Source organism: Haliotis rubra, unplaced genomic scaffold (assembly GCF_003918875.1).
Source record: "Haliotis rubra isolate DU_JTF1 unplaced genomic scaffold, ASM391887v1 Scf29, whole genome shotgun sequence".
NCBI lineage: Eukaryota > Metazoa > Mollusca > Gastropoda > Lepetellida > Haliotidae > Haliotis > Haliotis rubra.
In genome coordinates, this window is record NW_025766957.1 from 2,307,475 (window position 1) to 2,326,383 (window position 18,909).

The following is an 18,909-nucleotide window of genomic DNA, read 5'->3' on the forward strand; positions in this document are numbered from 1 at the left end:
CTGTAAGTGTACACTGAGGAAAGCATGATTACAAGTAGAACTAATTATTTCTTCCACTGTTGGAAGAGCTGTCATATGAGCTTGGTACTCTACTCAAAAGCGGATTTGGATGGACATATTTAAGTTGAGCTTTCCTTTAACCATTATATTGCTACATGAACAGTTGAATAACGCAGGGGCAGAATAGCATATAGTTACACATATTTTATCTGGTGTGAACAAAGTATCATGGTACATCTGAAATGGTAACCTGTGTGTATTAATTCATCCCTTATAAATAACATCAGCACTCCTTTTACCGTTTCAACAAAACAAACAATCAGTTTCTGGTTAACAAACAAACAAACAGGAAAATGTCTATATGATGATACAACCAACAACAGTGTACTTCTGCACATATTATCATATTTATTCCTCAGACATGTCTTCTGGATAAATTCCACATCAGACTATCCATACGTTCACATAATCATATTTCATGTTTACATATAGAGCATTACAAAAGGATATGCCATTTGGTTCACAAACACTTATTCAATTTCCATATCACCACTTCCTTTCACCCAAACAACAGCACGTTACAATCTGGGCAATTTATCATCAACAGATCAGGCCTTGTTCCACAAGTGATCTTAGCACTGTGGCACTTAGAAAACTGATACTTACATAACTTATAATCACATAAAGGTCAGAACTGGTTTTTAGCAGCCCATGCTTATTGTTTTAGGCGACTGAAATTATTTGATAACATTCACTGACTTGATTGATGCATGTCATCATATCCAAATCCGTAGAACGATGCTCAGGACATCAATAACTGGATTGTCTGGTCCAGATTTGATTATTTTCACACTGCTGACATACAGGTGTGCTGTTGATGAGTGTGGCTTTAGTGAGTGAGTTGGATTTTACACGGCTTTTAGCAATATTCCAGTAATACCACGGCAGGGGACACCAGGAATGAGCTTCACACATTGTGGAGTGTGGCTTTAAACAACAACACCACACATACTCCCCTACCAGTTAAAGAACAAGACTCTGGGCCCTAGTCCATCACACAATCTTAGTACTGCTATTGTCCTATGCAGTTGGGATATTCTTAGTGTTTTAGATCATTTTGTGGAACAGGGTCAGCACCGTCAGGACAGTTCTTTCCATCATTTTCTTGCATCTCTTTGATAGAATGTCCTATATGTATAATCTCACATGATAACAACATATGACAAATGTGTAGAAAATAATCAGTTACCATTTTTACTAAGCAACTTAAAATCACAGAAGCACAAGATTTCTTTAGCCATGAAGACAATGCTTCAAAAAATTACTTTACTGAAGATGCACAAATATTAAGCCCAATGGGGATTCGTTTAAGAAATATGAAAATCGATGTTGATGAGATCAAGTTTGATGTGTAAAGCAAACATTTTGAAGTAGAGTGATATGTCAATTCAAAATAATAAATACACAAATGATGAGGTTGAGGTAACATCACACACATGTAACCAGTTAAAATTGGTATCTCAAACAAATTGTGGGTTTAGATTCATCAGTGTTGCCAACATTCTGTTTTGAAATTCTGGTTGCATAGAGCAGGCAAAAATACATATGAAACTTATTTCAATGATCATTTTTGACACTTCAAAACACTTCTGTAAGGATCAATGTATTCAATGTATTTTCTGCTTTTTGGACAGTGAATGACAGGAAGCAGAAAGGTTTATCATTTTTAAAACATTTTCTTAAAAAGATTATTCAAAAGTTTTAACTCTAATACAAGCAAATAGAATGAGCTGGGTTTACAACACTATGAAGAGTCACAGATGGTTTATGTTTTGGTTGAAAACAGGAGAATAGGTGCTGATAAACCAAGGATCACAATCCCAACAAGTCAGGTATTTGAACTCTTGACTTTGTCTGGCCTAAGGGAGGTAACTTTGCAAGGTAAACTGCTGCCTCCTAACACTGGGAATTGGACTACTGGTACCCTTCAGCTAAAAATGGAAAAGTGTCATACAGATTAAATCAAATAACATTGGGGATAGTTAGTATGGTTTAGGTTTTGCTTGTGTCAATGAGTGACTGTCCAGATTCAACATACCTTGTAGTTTAGTTCAGAGAAACACAGAGGTTTTGAGCAACACTACTGCCAGAAACACTTGGAACATATCACATTGGCAACCACAGAATGACTCATTAATGTGAAACTTGACAGGATGAGTCATAAATAATGTGACTTTGATAAAGCTCAAATTAATCACTATCCAATAGATATCAGAGTTTATACGCCATTGAACTTATACATTATGAAGATATAAGGTATATCAACCATACCAGTGGTGCTATGAGAATGCATTTACAAAAACAAACCAATCTTCCAATAAATGCTCTCTGTCTCTCTCATCAATAACAAAATCTATTTCTACAGTTACACCATGATCAAAATAACACTACGAGTCTGTTGAAAGTACCAAGCTTGTTGCTTCCAAGCATTTTATATGCATGATTGACATGTTTAATGTTTTGCGTAGCTATATACATGTTAATATACGGAATACAATGATGTTGATTATATGCGTATATGTATGGCAAGGTACAGTCATTGCCTATGTAGTTGATAGTGACTAGGAGTACTTAACATAGCTATTGCAGATATAACAAGACAGCATACATTGGGCAAGAGGATATCACAGCAGTCAGTCATCAATCTAGCTGTGGACACCACACCATAGAATCTGTCCAAACATGACTCATGCAGACTTATCAAGATTTTTGTCCCCTGGGTGCCATTATACAAAACCACCTTAGCAACATGACTTTCAGAGTTACAATTCACTTAGCACTAAGATATCTTTGTACAACAGCACCCTGAATATTATTTATCAAGTTGTCTCCCTATTCTGGACTGAAATTGTGGGGCAAAAGACAATTTGTTCACATATTTGAGGCTCTCTTATCCTAAGTTGCTTTTCACAATTCCTACCAAATATAAGACTTATAAAGTGGTGTGAATGTACTCATGTTTGAAATTATAGAAATCCTGGAGTCCTTAAGATTGCTAGGACTTTTACAGCTCTAACTTTTGACATTAGGGTTTTCAATCTTACAGATATCCTGGAGTCCTTAAGATTGCTAGGCTTTCTACATCTCTAACTTTTGACATTAGGGTTATGTCCTGCTTAAATTATCACTGTATACATGTCTCTGATCATTGACTTAGTAAGTGAAACACGATGGGACACAACGCTAGCTGGAATATGATTTTGTCACAGGTATTATATTGCTGTCTAACCCAGACGTGTATGCCATTCTCATTCCACTGTACCCACTGTATGTCACTAATGAAGCTACAATCCACTTGGTTTGGATTGGCTGCAAATAATATAACTTTAAAATCTATACCAATCTCTTCCTTAACTACTCACCTAAAACAAATTCTAACATGTTTTGTCTTATAAAGTGAATCCTGAATAATGATTCACTTCAAACACAACACAAAGTACTAAGTTCATGTTGGCTGCATCTTGTACTACAAATACTACCAGTAGTTGTACATATGACACTGAATGATGAATGACCGATGAGAAATAATATCCCACCTAAAATATAAACATTCTCCAAAGCAATAAAAAAATAATAATATAAGAGCAAACTTTCAAATTTACATCAAAATTCTACTCATGACACCTGCTGATTTTAACAGCCTACTGTAACATTCAACCCTTGTCCTGCACAGTAAGTTTAAGGACAGCACTTGGCTCCCTAAATGAACTTTTGTTAGGTAACCTAGTCTCTGTGAGTTTGATTTTACACTGGGTATACGAGAACAGTATATCAGAGTGGGTCAGCTTGGGTTAAAAGGAAATCCAAAGTTATGTCCACTAATTCCATGAAACGCATGCCGACAGACCTGTAAACATTAATATCAGGGTGAACCAGGACTTGAACCCACGCAGAATCCCAGCACACCTAAGGGACACAACTCTGCAAAGCAAATTGAGGATTTTTTTTATGTAATTAAGTCATTTGAGACTGGTGGTGTTTGTTGCTTCCTGTATTCCAAAATACACAAAAAAGGGCCTGGGAAAAACTTAATGATTTATGATTGAGAACATTTTCTTAAAAATAACAAGAAAGGGAACAGACACGAAAAGTGACAGACTGTCAAGTTGCCTATCCTGGGGAAAAACACATTTTCCATGTTAGGCTTGCACGTTGTGATTCTATAAATTGTAACTATTTTACAAACAATATGTTAAATTCACTCATTCATTTGGAATTTCTGATTAAGATCATGTGTAACAAACATTATGCAACTTGAACCTTACAACTGAAAGAAAATCCACTGAGCTATTTCTTTCTAACACACGACACAGGATACACAAGAACATAACTATAAATGGTAAATTGCATGTCTGGTGACACGAAAGTCTTTTCAAGATATTACACTGGAGTGCCTATGAAATCCACATCCCTCTTTGGTATTGTCATGGTTCAAAGCTGAAGTTTGACAGCTGATAAACACGTCACTGTAACATTCAGTGAAACTAGCACTAACTGGTGTACTGAAGAAAAAGTAACAGTATTATTTTGACCATTTACTTAAGGCTTTTTACACACCATAACATGACATAAATTACTGGAAATAAAACAAAAAAGGCTGGTCAATGTAAGCAAAGTCTTGAGAAACAGTTGAATGCCAGGATGTAGTTTGACTGTGGTAATACTAGTTTGAACAAACATGTTTCCATATTCTCAGACATTAGAACCAATGGCCCTTTCATGGATAGAGGTGTGTGGGTATGTGGGTTGGTGGGATCGTGTAGGAATTTGGGGATGTTTAAGAGGTTGGGTGTATGGGCTGCCTTGGGTATATGGAATGCTGGGGCATAGAAGGTGCTGGGAAGAAGAGAGGGCTAGCTGCTGAGGATGTATGAGGTGTATGGAGCTCCATGTGGTGCTTGGGGTGAGTGAGATTCCTAGATGAGTGAGTTGGGTTTTACACCACTTTTAGCAATATTCCAGCAATATCACCAGAAATGGAACACCAGAACCTGGGGCTTTGGTGTGACGAGTGAATGCTTGAACCACTTGGCAATCCCACGGCCCTGTTCTAGATATGGTGTTAGGGTGTATTATGGGATGGATGTATGAAGTGACTGGGGTGCTGGGGCGTACTTGATGTTGGGTGTATAGGAAGCTGGGTTGGTATAAGACACCAGGGCTGTACCAGGGTGTTGGTGGTGTATGGGGCATACTTGATGTTGGGTGTATAGGAAGCCGGGTTGGTATAAGACACCAGGGCTGTACCAGGGTGTTGGTGGTGTATGGGGTGTACTTGATGTTGGGTGTATAGGATGCAGGGGTTGTATGAACACCAGGGGTATATAAAGATGTTGGGGGTGTACCCGATGTTAGGTGTATAGGAAGCCGCGTTGATATAAGACACCAGGGGTACACTGGGTGTTGGGCTGTACTGAAGGTGGGGTGTATAGGATGCATGGGATCTTTGAGACACCAGGGGTGCATAGTGTGATCGAGTTTGGCTGAATACAGTGTAGAAAGGGGTATTGGGTGCTGGGGTGCAAGTAGGACAATTGGATGCCTGGGATATTAAGAGCATCAGGTCAGGTGTATTGAGAGCCTCAGTGTCAGGACACTAGGGTGCTCGAAACATTACATCAATCTTTATACATGTACGAGTGAACAAACAATGCTGTGAATCAAGACAGCTGTGATTGCTTTCATGAAATGTCATCCCACAGCATATAATACTGAGACCATCCACAATTTATCTCACCTTAACAGAATGGGTGGATCATAGGAAGGAAACATTACAAGTTCCATTTTGATATATAAGCACAGGACAGCAGACTGATTTCTTCACTACAGTATCAGTGTATTAATATATTTGACAATTAAGGGCAATATTTTCACAAAATATATTTGGTGCGAAGTGTCACTTTATGATCATATCATAACATCATTGTGCTGAGAAAATGTGTGATTGATGCATTTTGATAAACTGATTAAACTACAAGAACTACTGGGAATGCTTGGACATGTAGAAAGCAAGGGAAGACAATTCTGACAATATTGTAAGTATAAAACATAACTCAGTTATATCAGACATTCTCATAAAATACATTTGCATACCTTTAATATGTGTTCACAATCAAAGTCTTCATCAATGTTTAGAAGACATAGCTATATTCACAAAGCTAACTGCTCTTCATAATCCTGATCATCATACTGCTTTGTTTACAGACTTCTTCCATTTGACATTTTTTCTTCAATCTTTAATATCAGCCATACTGCAGTTGGTATTAACCCATAAAAATATGACTGAGAGTTTGCCAACCAATGATGATACTATAATTATACATATCAATAATTATGACATCATGTCCACAATTCTGACACATCCTCAGTTACAATAATTTGTCAGTAATCATGATAACATGTCAATAATCAAGATATTATATAAATAATTCTAATAACATACTTATAATTCTAATATCATAGCAATAATATTTTAATCATCATTTAAAAGACATTCAAAACAACAAATACCAAATTAATTCTAATGCATGAAATGGGTTCATATCATGCACCTTTTGACTTTTGTTCTGAGTTCTCTATGAAAATAGAATATCTAAACTTGGTTTGAAGTTAACATTGGGTTTTCTCTTTAAGACATCAGTACAATGGTTGATAGTCACAGCATGAGAGATAACAGTAGTCTCCATCAGAGGGGAAGAGAAAGTGCAAAGCCAACTACTGTCGCCCTACAGCATAGCAGTGACTACCATGACATGGACATACAGCCAATCAATTGCTTGTATATAACCCATGAGCCATTGTCAACTTCAAGGGACCTGGTGTTGACTAGGAGAGGTATAGTTCAGTTCCCTGAGTCCTCCACTGGCTTGCTTTCCCTACTGTCATTGTCCATTTCTACTGATTCTTTCTGTTCATCTTCATCCTCATCCTCCTCTTCCTCAGCCATTAACTTCTTTGCTAGCTGTACTGCTTGGAACTCGTTATAGTGGATTTTCCGTTTCAATTCAAAAGCTTTCCTATGTTCTGAAATGTAGAAACAAGGACATTGTGGGGACAGACTGGCAAATCGCACAACTTCATCATGAACTCTTCTTAAAACGAACCTTAGTTGTAAAAGATACAAAGTTTCCCTACCAATGTATCCTAATTTGTTTTCCCTTTGTTTTAATTGTGATTTTGGTAATCTTAATTTCTGAGTATGAAAAATGTCTGGCATTCAGCACACCAATAAGCTTGAATTCGTAAAAATCATGTCTAATGATATTTCATCACTTTTTTCATGTTTCATGACCAAATTAGTGAACAACAAAACAACCTCAAAAAGCTATTGCCGCCATTGGCATAACTTGTTTCCGGGCTCCTTTAACAGACACCTATTTGTGTAGAGACAGGGCCAAGCTTACCTTTATCAAAACTTGAGACGCGCAGTGAAGTAGTGTGCATGGAAAGGGAAGTAACTGCTAGGGGTGAAACAGTATACTGCGGTATGAGTAGAACTGCGGTATTTTGCCTTTGGTTCGGTATACCATAATGCGATCCAAAAATTTGGTCATGTCATTAACCTTTTTAAACTTTCTCAAAATGTCTAGAAATCAAATGATTTTGTCAAAATCTATTCATTTCTTTACTAGACGGCCCCTATTTTCCCGGAAGTAAGTTCTCATATACCAAACCGAAACAGAACGAAACGGACCGAACCAAACCGAAGGCCTTGTACCGCAATATGTACCGTACCATGGTAAAAACGTACCGTTTCACCCCCAGTAACTGCATGCTATATTGGATATCATTATTAATAGTATTGCAACATAATACTTTCATGGGCTGTGTGCACGAGACGCTGCATTTTTATCAGGATCAGGCATATCAATATGTTTATTTTAATAATGTTCTTTAAACATCTAATACCTATTAGCATGAACAAGGACTTGCTACATGCCAGTTTCCATCTCACTGAAATGAAATTACCACAATACAAGCCTTGTCTGTGCCAAGGTCAAAGAACACCACCATAGAAGGTTTGTTGATTGTTTTGTTGATTAACGCTGCACTCGCCAATATTCCAGCTATATAGCGGCGGTCTATAAATAATCGATTCTGGACCAGACAATCCAGTGATCAACATCATAAGAATCGGTCTATGCAACTGGGAACCGATGACATGTGTCAATCAAGTCAGCAAGCCTGATCACCTGAACCCGTTAGTTGCCTCTGACAACAAGCATGGGCTGCTGAAGACAAATTCTAACCTGGATCTTCATGGATATCCACCATGGAAGGTCATGACAGTTGAACAATATGTGAACCTATTCAAGATGAAGGTTACTCAGGTTCTCAGCCAATCAGATGTGAGCTTTCAAAAACAATTCTGCAAAATATCCACAACACCATTACTTTTCCCAATTTTGATTTCTCCAAATATAATCATTTCAAAAATACACAATCAGTGCTTTTCTGAATGCTTGGCTCTCGTGTACCAGGGATTAGAAGCCTTGATGCTGTTTGGCTGATTAGACAGTTCACCTAATGAGACTTCAGATCTGAGATGTCTCAAGATCTTCACACTGAGAGATATTGTATGGGGTAACAATTCAGATCTTAATGAAGTTGGGATGTGTGTGTTTGACCAACCTTGATCTTCTGGTGATTCAAATTTAAGATCATCTTCCTCATCAGACCCTTCAGTGTCTAGTGATTCTTCCCTTGCTAACTCTGCTTCTTGAGATTCAGTTAATCTTCGAAATAAAAGAAAATTGTGTAAATAATACACAAGCCTGAAACCATACACCATTGTGGATCTATGATCAACATAATTACTGGTATGTGTTATAGCTGATGTGAAGAGTGGCCTGACATTGTCTGTTTGTTGGTATAATTGTTTATGTTGACTGTTGTTCAATGGTGCACTCAGCAATATTCAAGCTGTATAGAAAGATAACAAGGAATTATTTGTTACACTGGTAATGAAATGAAGTTCTGATTACATCAGGCACACATACTTAGAACCAATAACAGAAGGGTCAAGCATATCATCCTTTCCCATGCTGCCCTTCACTTATCAATAACACATACATTGCAGCAATAACTAATGGGTCAAGTGCATCACCCTCTCTAATTCTGCACTTCTCACAATTAGAATACTTACTTTGCAGCAATAACTGATGGGTCAAGTACATCGCCCTTGCCAATGCTGCCCCTTCTCTCCCCTTCTCCATCATCATCTTCAGGATCGGAATACTTGCTGTAGGGAGTTGGGGGCTCGTCAATCTTCATATGGCCATAGTCCTTGTTTGCTGGATGATGTGTGGCAAGAATGTTCATCTCATCCCACTTCATCCCTGGCCGTCTTCTGAAATGGGTTTCATTTTCTTGTTTAATCTGAGCAATAGTTTCACTGCGATCCATATTACTCAAAAAGGATATGTGTGTTTTAAACATTAGTGTGTGAATCTGTTGGATTTAACACTGCTTTGAGCAACTTGTTTGAGAGGCATTTAGAAGTTGGTGTGATGAACAACGAGGAGAGTTCTATGGATATACAACTTCTTTAATATAATATGAGCGACATTTCGGTGTAGCTACTAACACCGTGATCAAGCAAATAATGATGAGCAGCATTCCAGTTACATCACTGAGTGGCAGCTTAAACTGCTTAATGTTGGAGGAAAGCCAGAAACCCACATCCTGTAGTCATTTCATTTTCATACACAAGTCGGACCACCAACCTACGTACATCTCATTGTGATCAGTCAGCAAAAACAGAATATCAACAAAACTGTACTGAAACATGCAAGTTAACCCTGTTCTTACACTATCTCGAAACAAAACATGTTCTATGCATATCTGAACTTATACTTGTATTAAGGTTTTTTTCAATATTGTTCAAAATGTCATTTAACAATGTTTATATAAATTACAGGGAAATCATGTATCCCTATGATATCTACACCTTCTGTATACATTATTCACAGCAACCACAATCATATTGTCACTACTCACGCCTTGAAATAAACTGCAGTTGACAGAAAATGGATATTTGTACTTTGTCTTGTCTTACATGTACAGCCTATCTTTATCATCATGATCATTACTGTATGTTACTTTCTTGTGTGATGGAATAATAAACATTATATCAAATTATCCATGTGAAAGAAACAGACTAACTGTGCAAGTTTTCTATCTGCTACCTTCCTTAACTTATCTGAGCCGTAGTGTGAGTGAGCGATTTTGGTTTTCGCAACACTCAGCAATATTCCAGCAATATGGCGGTGGTATATGGCTGGACCACACAATCCAGTGATCAACAGCATGAGCATCAATCTATGCAATTAGGATACAATGGCAAATGTCAACCAAGTCAGTGAGCCTGACCACCCAATCCCGTTAGTCACCTCTTACGACAAGCATGGGTTACTGAAGATCAATTCTAACACGGATCTTCACGGGTCTCTGAGCTGTAGAAGTTAAACTGACTGACTGAGTCAGTATGGTTTGCAATATTCCAGCAAATTCACAGCGGGGGAAACCAGAAATGGGCTTCACACATTGTACCAATGTGGGGAATTGAACCCGGGCCTTCGGCGAAGAGCGAACGCTTTAACCACTGGGCTACCACACCACCCCAAGAAGATAAACTAATATATAACATGATGCTTACTTAACAAAAACATTGTTCATGAACAAATTACCAGTGAACATCCTGCATCTATTGATATATCAGAAACTAAACCTGGCTGTCAGTACAACAATTGGAGGACAAGGGAAAAAGTTTCACAATTTTTCAAAATAATACCAGGGCTGTTACAAGTCGGATGCATATTTGGAGAATCAAACAGTATCCCTGCATGAATTAAGTTTGTTATTCGCTAACACAAACACAAAATATTCACAAGTGTTTTTTGGCTTGAATTCGTATTATCAAAGCATGATGAATGTGGAATATAGCCACTATAATCCAGCACAGGCAGGGTAATAGTCACTCTCATTGGTGTCCTCCTATTACGCAGACAGCCAGTTCGCAGACACCTTAAAACAACAACATTTATGGTTCGGTGAACAGATTATCTACTACCTGTTACCTACACATTATTATGGAATAGTCCAAATAAAAGCACAAGAACAAACTGAAGCTAAATTCTTCAAAGGCATTTAGAAGTTGGTGTAGTAATACAAGACAAATCTTACGGATAACATAAATCAAGAAGTTGTTATCCATAAGATTTGTCTTGTATTAAAACTGAAGCTATATTATTTATTTTGAAAGATGGACGAAAAGACAGTAATTTGAATTTTTATTGCTGCAATATGAAAACAGTTTTTCACAAACATTTCGGTTTAACCTTCTAGTCTAACGGGGAGTCGGCATCATTATATTGAAAACATTAGCTTAGCTATTAGAAATTGCGACACTGATGTATCATATAAATCAAATAAAGTAAATGTGAACCTAAATATTATTCATATGGAATAAAGAAGTTATATGTTTTGCACACAGTATTAAGATCTATGACGAGTGAACTTAATTACGATTTATTTAGAATAAATATTTAAAATATGACGCATCATGTCAATGTGGCCATGGATGTGAGAATGTTTATCATTACGTCCTTGAATGGCCATTGTATACTACTCAAAGACATAAACTGTTACAATCTTTAGAAAGTGTTGTTAAAATTAGAACACTGATTTGTATTAAAACGTTTTCTCAGTTAACTTCTGTTGTACATATGCTATTATTGGGAGGGGGCTTTTCTATCAATAAACACAATCAAACCTCTCAGTGACAAACCTGTTTTTATATTCGATAGTAATTGATAGTAAAAACAATTTTGAGAGGAGAAATCATTTATCATTTAAACACAACAAAGTTCTATGTACCTACAATCAAACTTCTCAGTAACGAACCTGTTTCAGACTCACCCTGCTCTACTCACTAAACAGTGGACTGTTCCATTATACCCGTAGGTGTTACCCTAATTAACCTTCTAGTTCAGTGTCTGTCAATTGGGTGTCTGTCAAATGGGTGTCTGTCAAATGGGAGATAACCCTCTCATTGACTAGACAGTAATGTGGTCAATCAGGTCATTGTCATGATAAATTGACACTGTCAACGTGTCAAATAACTGTTTTTGTTATGTTTCACTGAATATATTAAAAAGCCCATCAACTGCTGACTTGTTATTGTCGTTGTAAAAAACATATTAGCATTCATTAGCCCATATTTATGACATATATACATAATATTCACCTCATAGTGGATCAGTTGAAGCCCTAAATAATACACAACAAAATATATTCATTCATGCAGGCATTGCTTTATATCTGTTTAGGCAGCCATGTTTTAAAACAAGATCAAGGTTTCAGCTCTATCCATAATCATGATAATGTATAACTTCATGATGGATAGACAGACAAAAAGTGCCACAGTGAACAAAGAAAAAGAGGAACTATGGAGAACTAGCTCATTCACTCTTGCATTTGTAGTGGTTTATGTACATAATCATGCAAAAACTAACTGAAATGCTTTCATTAGACCTGTCTCTTCAGTTTATTTACAATAAGCACCATTAGCATTTTGAAATACAGCCCCGCAACTAATCATGAGGATGTTCTCTGCAGTAGGTCACATGTCACTATTAGTGTTGGGAACTGGTAAAAATCCCATAATTGATGATTGGTTCAATACAACTGATCAATCATCGAAAATAATTGGTTAGCGTCATTTATGAAATTTTCCTGGTTATTTTTGTTAATGCACAAAAAATAGAGAAAAAACGTGTAGTTTGAGGTGTTTTTTTTCAAATTGTACAAAATGCATTTGTAAATTTCACATCTTTAAAGGATGACTAGTATGTTAGAAACATAAATTTCTTGAAGTCTTTAAGATAAATTCAATCATGACGTGGAACGAGCTTGTAGTGCTTATGACACAAACAAAACCAGCCTTGTGAAAAATATTATTAATGCAAACAAGTGTTCCATAATTGTTTGTGTTCGATTATGAGAAAACATGACCGATTGCTTGGTCGTTTAATCACTGCGACCAATCTTCGATTATTTCAATTAATCGAACCACCACTAGTCACTGTGAAAAGCAATAATATATGTATATCAGTTCACATTAGCAATCCTTATAGCGCCATGGAAGAAGTTGAAACAATGTGAAATATGTGAAATAGAAGTACTTTCATAAACTTGCACTTGCTTGAAAATGTGCCACCACATGCTATATGTAGTAAACAAATATTGAAAACTCTCAACATCGCTTGATCTCTTCAATGACTATGCAGAGATGCAGTGAAGTGATGATAGATTTCTGAGGCAACCTAATGCTAACAGGCTGATGTCATAAAGCATTGTTTCAGCTATGTGTTTTACAACAAATTTCACAAATAATGTCACAGGATATCATGTATGCTTGTTGTGCTGAATTCTAAAAGTCCAGTCAAATGATTAGTCAGTGGTGCAGAAACTTTCCTTAGTCGAGATGATAAATGGACTTAATATCATGAGAAAGGCTTTGACAGTCAAGGCATACCAGGTGGACATTCAGTACAGAATGAACAAAAATCGTTTGCCAGCAAATCGTCTTGATATGCGAAAGCTAAACTGCACACTTCCGAAAACATACATTCGGTGATTAAAATACGATCTTACCAGATAAGTTTATGTAAATGAAGAATTAGCATACGGCTTATTGGCCTCTGATTGTTTTGTAACAAGTGGGGGGCACTGTCAGCAATAGAACCTAAACCATCAGATGACACTTTTGACAATATGACATTTGTGTCAGTGTCACTGACAGTTCTTGTGACGAGTGACAGATTCGACCTTCACATAATTAATTACTATTCTATATACACGTTAAGAGCGAAACTTACAGCTCGTTTTTGTTCATGCTTTAGCTATGACATTTATGAATATTTACCCCTCCACTCCAAGTGCAGACGGATTGTCATGCTTGTCTAGACTAGACGTGTGTTTCAAAATTCCCTTCACGGGCTTGCCATCGGTAGCCATTTTCAATGAATAGCCTGATAAGATGTTGTAACAAGAACGCTCATTGGTTCTAGGATTTCCGCAACGAACGGTTATGAAATTTCCGGTCTGTATTTAACTATCTCTAAAATATTCTAAATTATTTAATGAATTGTAGAGAGAGAAATAATCATGCAGATACAGTCTCAGATGACCAATACATTTCTGTTAGTTTTTAACATCTTGGCATCTATCTAATTTCAACAAATCAAATTGCGCGTTACAAAGTAAACGATGTAAACACAGCTGAGAGACAAACATGGGTATTCTTCCAGTGAATGGAAATCGAAAGCTGGAATTAGCAGTATATGCGACATCACAACGCTGATCATAAACGTTTGTATTTATTCATATTTCTTTTAAATATATGACTTGACAATTTCGAATTCACGCCACTATTTTAATTCGCTCCTGTTGTCAGTCTTGAATAAGATATATTTGTTTCCTCGTGAAAACGAAATTCCTGGGAATTTAATAACCAGCCCCACTGGCCCTATTATTAAATATCCGGATCCCTTTCGACAAGTTCTAAGTACGATTACCCTTACCAAAGCAAGAGCTTCTAAAACCCTGCAACACTAAAGTTCAGTCACAAATTACTGACTTCTTCGAGTGGCATTTAGAAATAGGTGTGACGTACAAAAGCCATAGTTCTGTGGATTTATAACTTCTTAATCTTATTACATATATATGCGACGTTTCTGTGTAGATGCTAACACCATTAAAAAGTATATGTGTTATTATGAATTGTATATTATATCATAGCTATAAATAAAGAAGTTGTATATCAATACAGCTATCACCTTTGTTTATCACACCAACTTTCAAATTTCACTCAAAGAAGTTATCCATCCTCTTCATGGAAATGTGGAAGTCTCAACCATCAACAACCTAGAGATACATACAGCCATCCAACCACCTCATTTGCTTTATAAAGATAGAAACACCTACACCTTCGCACAATAATATTCACCATACCAAATTCTTTATCAGTAATATAAAGGTCCTGTGATTAAAATGTGTTGCAGTACAGTATTCTGCAACATTTCATTGCTGAACACGGGCGGTGGGGTAGCCTAGTGGTTAAAGCGTTCGCTCGTGATGCCGAAGACCCGGGTTTGAATCCCCACATGGGTACAATGTGTGAAGCCCATTTCTGGTGTCCTCCGCCGTGATGTTGCTGGAATATTGCTAAAAGCGGCGTAAAACCAAACTCAGTCAGTCAGTCATTGCTGAACAGGACTCTCATATTTCCAGTACAGACACTTGAAATTTGTAACTATGGGTTCTTCGATCCCTAAGTTTTGTTGGTTAACATGGTTACGATAAACCCTGCTTTAGTATCTGTTTTATGGTAGATTTTGCATAGCCTTGACAGTAATTCCAGTGTGTATTTATGTGGCTGCAGCTATGAGCAGATATGTTCGGTGAATTCAGCATAACACAACCTGTAAAGATAAGGTTAGAAATGGTCTTCAGAAACACATGCTTGTGAGAGGTGATCAGTTGATCAGCTCAATCATTGGATTGTATGGCCCAGAACACTGTCAGATAGCAGGTAAATTGCTGAGGGTGATGTTAAACAAACTACAAACAAACAGTACAATAGTTTAAGGTCCTCATTTACACTTGGCTTTGCCAGTTGATGTTCATCTGTCGGCATGGTCTACTCCCATTTGTGAGAACCCCCAATTGTGAGACTCCCAGTTATGAGACAGTGGAGTAGGTAATTAACAAAGAAAACACACCATACTCCCCTGTCTGATAGAATGGATTAACCTTAGCTAATTACTGATTTGCTATGTAACTGAATCTTGTGGAAGTCTTAATGAAACTTTATAAGATAAATTGATTAACATACACTTTGTGTAGGTAACTTCGTCATCATTGAAAGAAAAATTAATTTACCTGCTCAGTTTCACGTCCGTCTCCGAAACTACAAGATATAGTTTAAGAAATAACTCTAAAATACAAGTTTACAGTCGAACTGCCTCTTATGCCAAATCCTTTTTACCCAGCACTACCAGTTATAACCTGGATACCATTTTGAACGGAAACAAAGAATTTACTCCTTGTGTAAACCAGAAAATAGTTGAATCTGTCCACGATTATATCATCAAGACACAACGCTTCAAATTTTCTCAGGAAAATACTTAAATTAACTCAACAACCTTCTCATGATTGATTTATATTCCTACAATAGCTTGTTAGACACACACAACTGAAACTCTTTAATTATGACTACTTAGGGAATAATTTTTATTTGATGTATACTTAAATATATATTTATGCAATAGTCAATATCGATGACGTCACATCCTCCATTTCATTTTGTATTTTATGTTGCATTGGAGCGGTGTTAACATAAGCAGTAATACTTTCTCACCAATCCCAATTCATTTTCATAAATAATAATAAAATATGTTTAAGCCAAAATGTATTTTTAAACTTCATAATAGTCTATTTCTTCTGTGTAAATAGATCTTTGATAATCTATTTCATTAATCTACTCATCAATGACTCCTGTAGGTACTCTTCAACAACTGGGCTAATCCCACTTTCATTGTAGGGATGTGGAAACACCACGTATGTGCACTGAACCATTAATTAATGTGTCTCACAACTGGGAGTTCTCACAAATGGGAAGACACCGTCGGCATGATGTCCTTTTTCAGGTGGCCATATAGTGCCATTCAGATATTCTCTGACTCATTTGTACAAACTGGCATGAGTTACTTAACATTGATGACATTCTTTCTCCCATATGACAGAGTGTTTATGAAATCAAGCAAAATCAATTAGGTGTGAAAACCTGCTCATTAGTTTTAGAATAGAAGAGTATTGTAGCAAAAATTAATGGAATAAAAATAGATGTATTTCAATGAATTGGTACATTCAGCACAATTTATTAGGAAAGCCTTTCAATTACACTGCCCCTCTAAGGGCTGAATATCTATGTCCATATTTAGTCAGAATGTAATTCACTGATCACACCCACTGAGATCTAACTTTCGTTTTCACAGTGTTAAATTACAAAATAATTTTGCCAAATGAAAGGATCTAACACATTAACAGTTGATAAGTGTATCTATTTCTGAAATTGTGAGTAACTATTTGCATCATCTGTGACACAATAATTATTTTGTCTGCATATTTTGACCTGAATATTTGTGTTAGATACAAGGATTTGCATGTCAGTGCGAACCCTAATTAATGAAAGTCTCCGTTCTAATATCCAACACTTGTGAACACATCACTTTTTGAAAGTTGGTATTGATAGTGATGGCATTGTTCAACAATATGAGCATTTTCCATGTCAGAAAATCTGTGAAGATCCAGGGTAGAATTGGTCTTCAGCAACCCATGCTTGTCATAAGAGGCTACTTACAGGATCAGTTGGTCAGGCTCACTGACCTCGTTAACGTGTCATTGTATCCCAATTAAGTGAATCGATGCTCATGTTGTTGATCACTGGATTGTTTGTTCCAGACTCAATTATTTAATGACTGTCGCTATATAGCTGGAATATTGCTGCTTACGGCGTTAAACAATGAACGAACAAAATCCACGTGAGAAAAATGAGTGTATATTTTCAAACATTGATATTAACTACAGTGGACTCCCTCTAAACCCACTGGGGCGTGTCACGTTTAGAAACAGCGTTAGAAAGACATATAGGTATATAGATCCTACCCTAGTACTATATAAAAGGAAAGGGATGTAACGACGGAACCACCCCCTCCTCAATCAAAGTTAGATTTCACGACGTAAACTATTTTTAAGGCCCCGTAGTGGCCTACGGATCAAAAGCGAGATGATTTCGCTACAAAATGAGCTATAAATGGTCACAATCGGATCATTATTTCAAAAGTTATACGCCACGACTCATCGAAAACAGCAACCTCCGCAATTCCAAGCCAAAATCATGGATCACCCAAGACAGCGAAAACTCACCTTTTAAATTTGTTTATTAATTCCAGCCACGTTGACAGCACCAATGTAGGGCTAGATTCGATTGTCTGCGCCATTCCACGGGTCTAGAAACTTATTGCAACATCTACAAATCATTTCCTCGACAGTAAGCAGGCATTTTCTCCAAAACCATCGGCAATCATATTCACTTGTCGGCCATAGATGGCCGTGACATTTAAGTGATCTGAGCAGATTCGCAGAAACGAAATTTCCCTGACCCTAAATAACTTGAAACATATTAGTTGGATTTTTTTTTTAAATTTGGGGACCACATTCTTAGTCTGAAGGACTTTTATCAGGTTATTTTAATTTTTTTAAGAATAAGAGCAATTTAAGAATTTGAACTTAGAAAAGTGGTTTTAACCAATAACTTGAAAGGTATTTCAAAAATATTTCACAGTGATAGCAGCATCCTTGTGTAAAGGACAGGTGCAGTTCACAGTTTGGTTCTGATTTTCTAATTTTTAAAGAGTTGCACCAATTTACAAATTTTAAACTTTTTAAATTTGTTTTGTTTATCCAATAACTTGAACATATTTGAATGGATTCTTTTCAAATTTGGGAAGCATCCTCCATATCTATAGGAGAGGTCCAGTGCAAAGTTACATTTATACATTTTTGATTTGTTGAGAAATTATCACAAATTACAGCTCTTGGACTCTGGAAAATGTTCAACCAATAACTTTGCCAACATTTATTTGATTGTTTTCAAATTTGGGTACTGTTGTCTTTGTTTATAGCAAATGTGCAGTACAAAGTTTAATACAGATCTTGTATTTTTTGTCAAGAATATTCAATTAATTAATTAATTAATTGTTGTATAGCTGAAGTTGGGAGTCA

The 18,909-nt window shown here is 36.6% G+C and overlaps 2 protein-coding genes across 2 annotated transcripts in view; one reads left to right on the forward strand and one right to left on the reverse strand.

Annotated features, from left to right (window-relative positions):
• Positions 1–385: 385 nt before the first annotated feature.
• LOC124281830 (protein phosphatase inhibitor 2-like) lies at positions 386–14,085 on the reverse strand. Its single transcript, XM_046717824.1, has 4 exons — positions 13,988–14,085; positions 9,206–9,409; positions 8,692–8,795; positions 386–7,083 (listed from the first exon to the last, which is right to left on the reverse strand). Exons 1-4 carry the CDS (start codon positions 14,077–14,079, stop codon positions 6,902–6,904), a joined length of 582 nt encoding a protein of 193 aa, XP_046573780.1. The 5' UTR covers positions 14,080–14,085; the 3' UTR covers positions 386–6,901.
• Positions 14,086–14,348: 263 nt separating this feature from the next.
• LOC124281831 (deubiquitinating protein VCPIP1-like) overlaps positions 14,349–18,909 on the forward strand; it is a 41,627-nt gene continuing 37,066 nt past the window's right edge. Inside the window, exon 1 of the mRNA XM_046717825.1 lies at positions 14,349–14,433. The gene's annotated coding sequence lies outside the window, so the exon portion shown is untranslated. The remainder of the gene's footprint in view (positions 14,434–18,909) is intronic.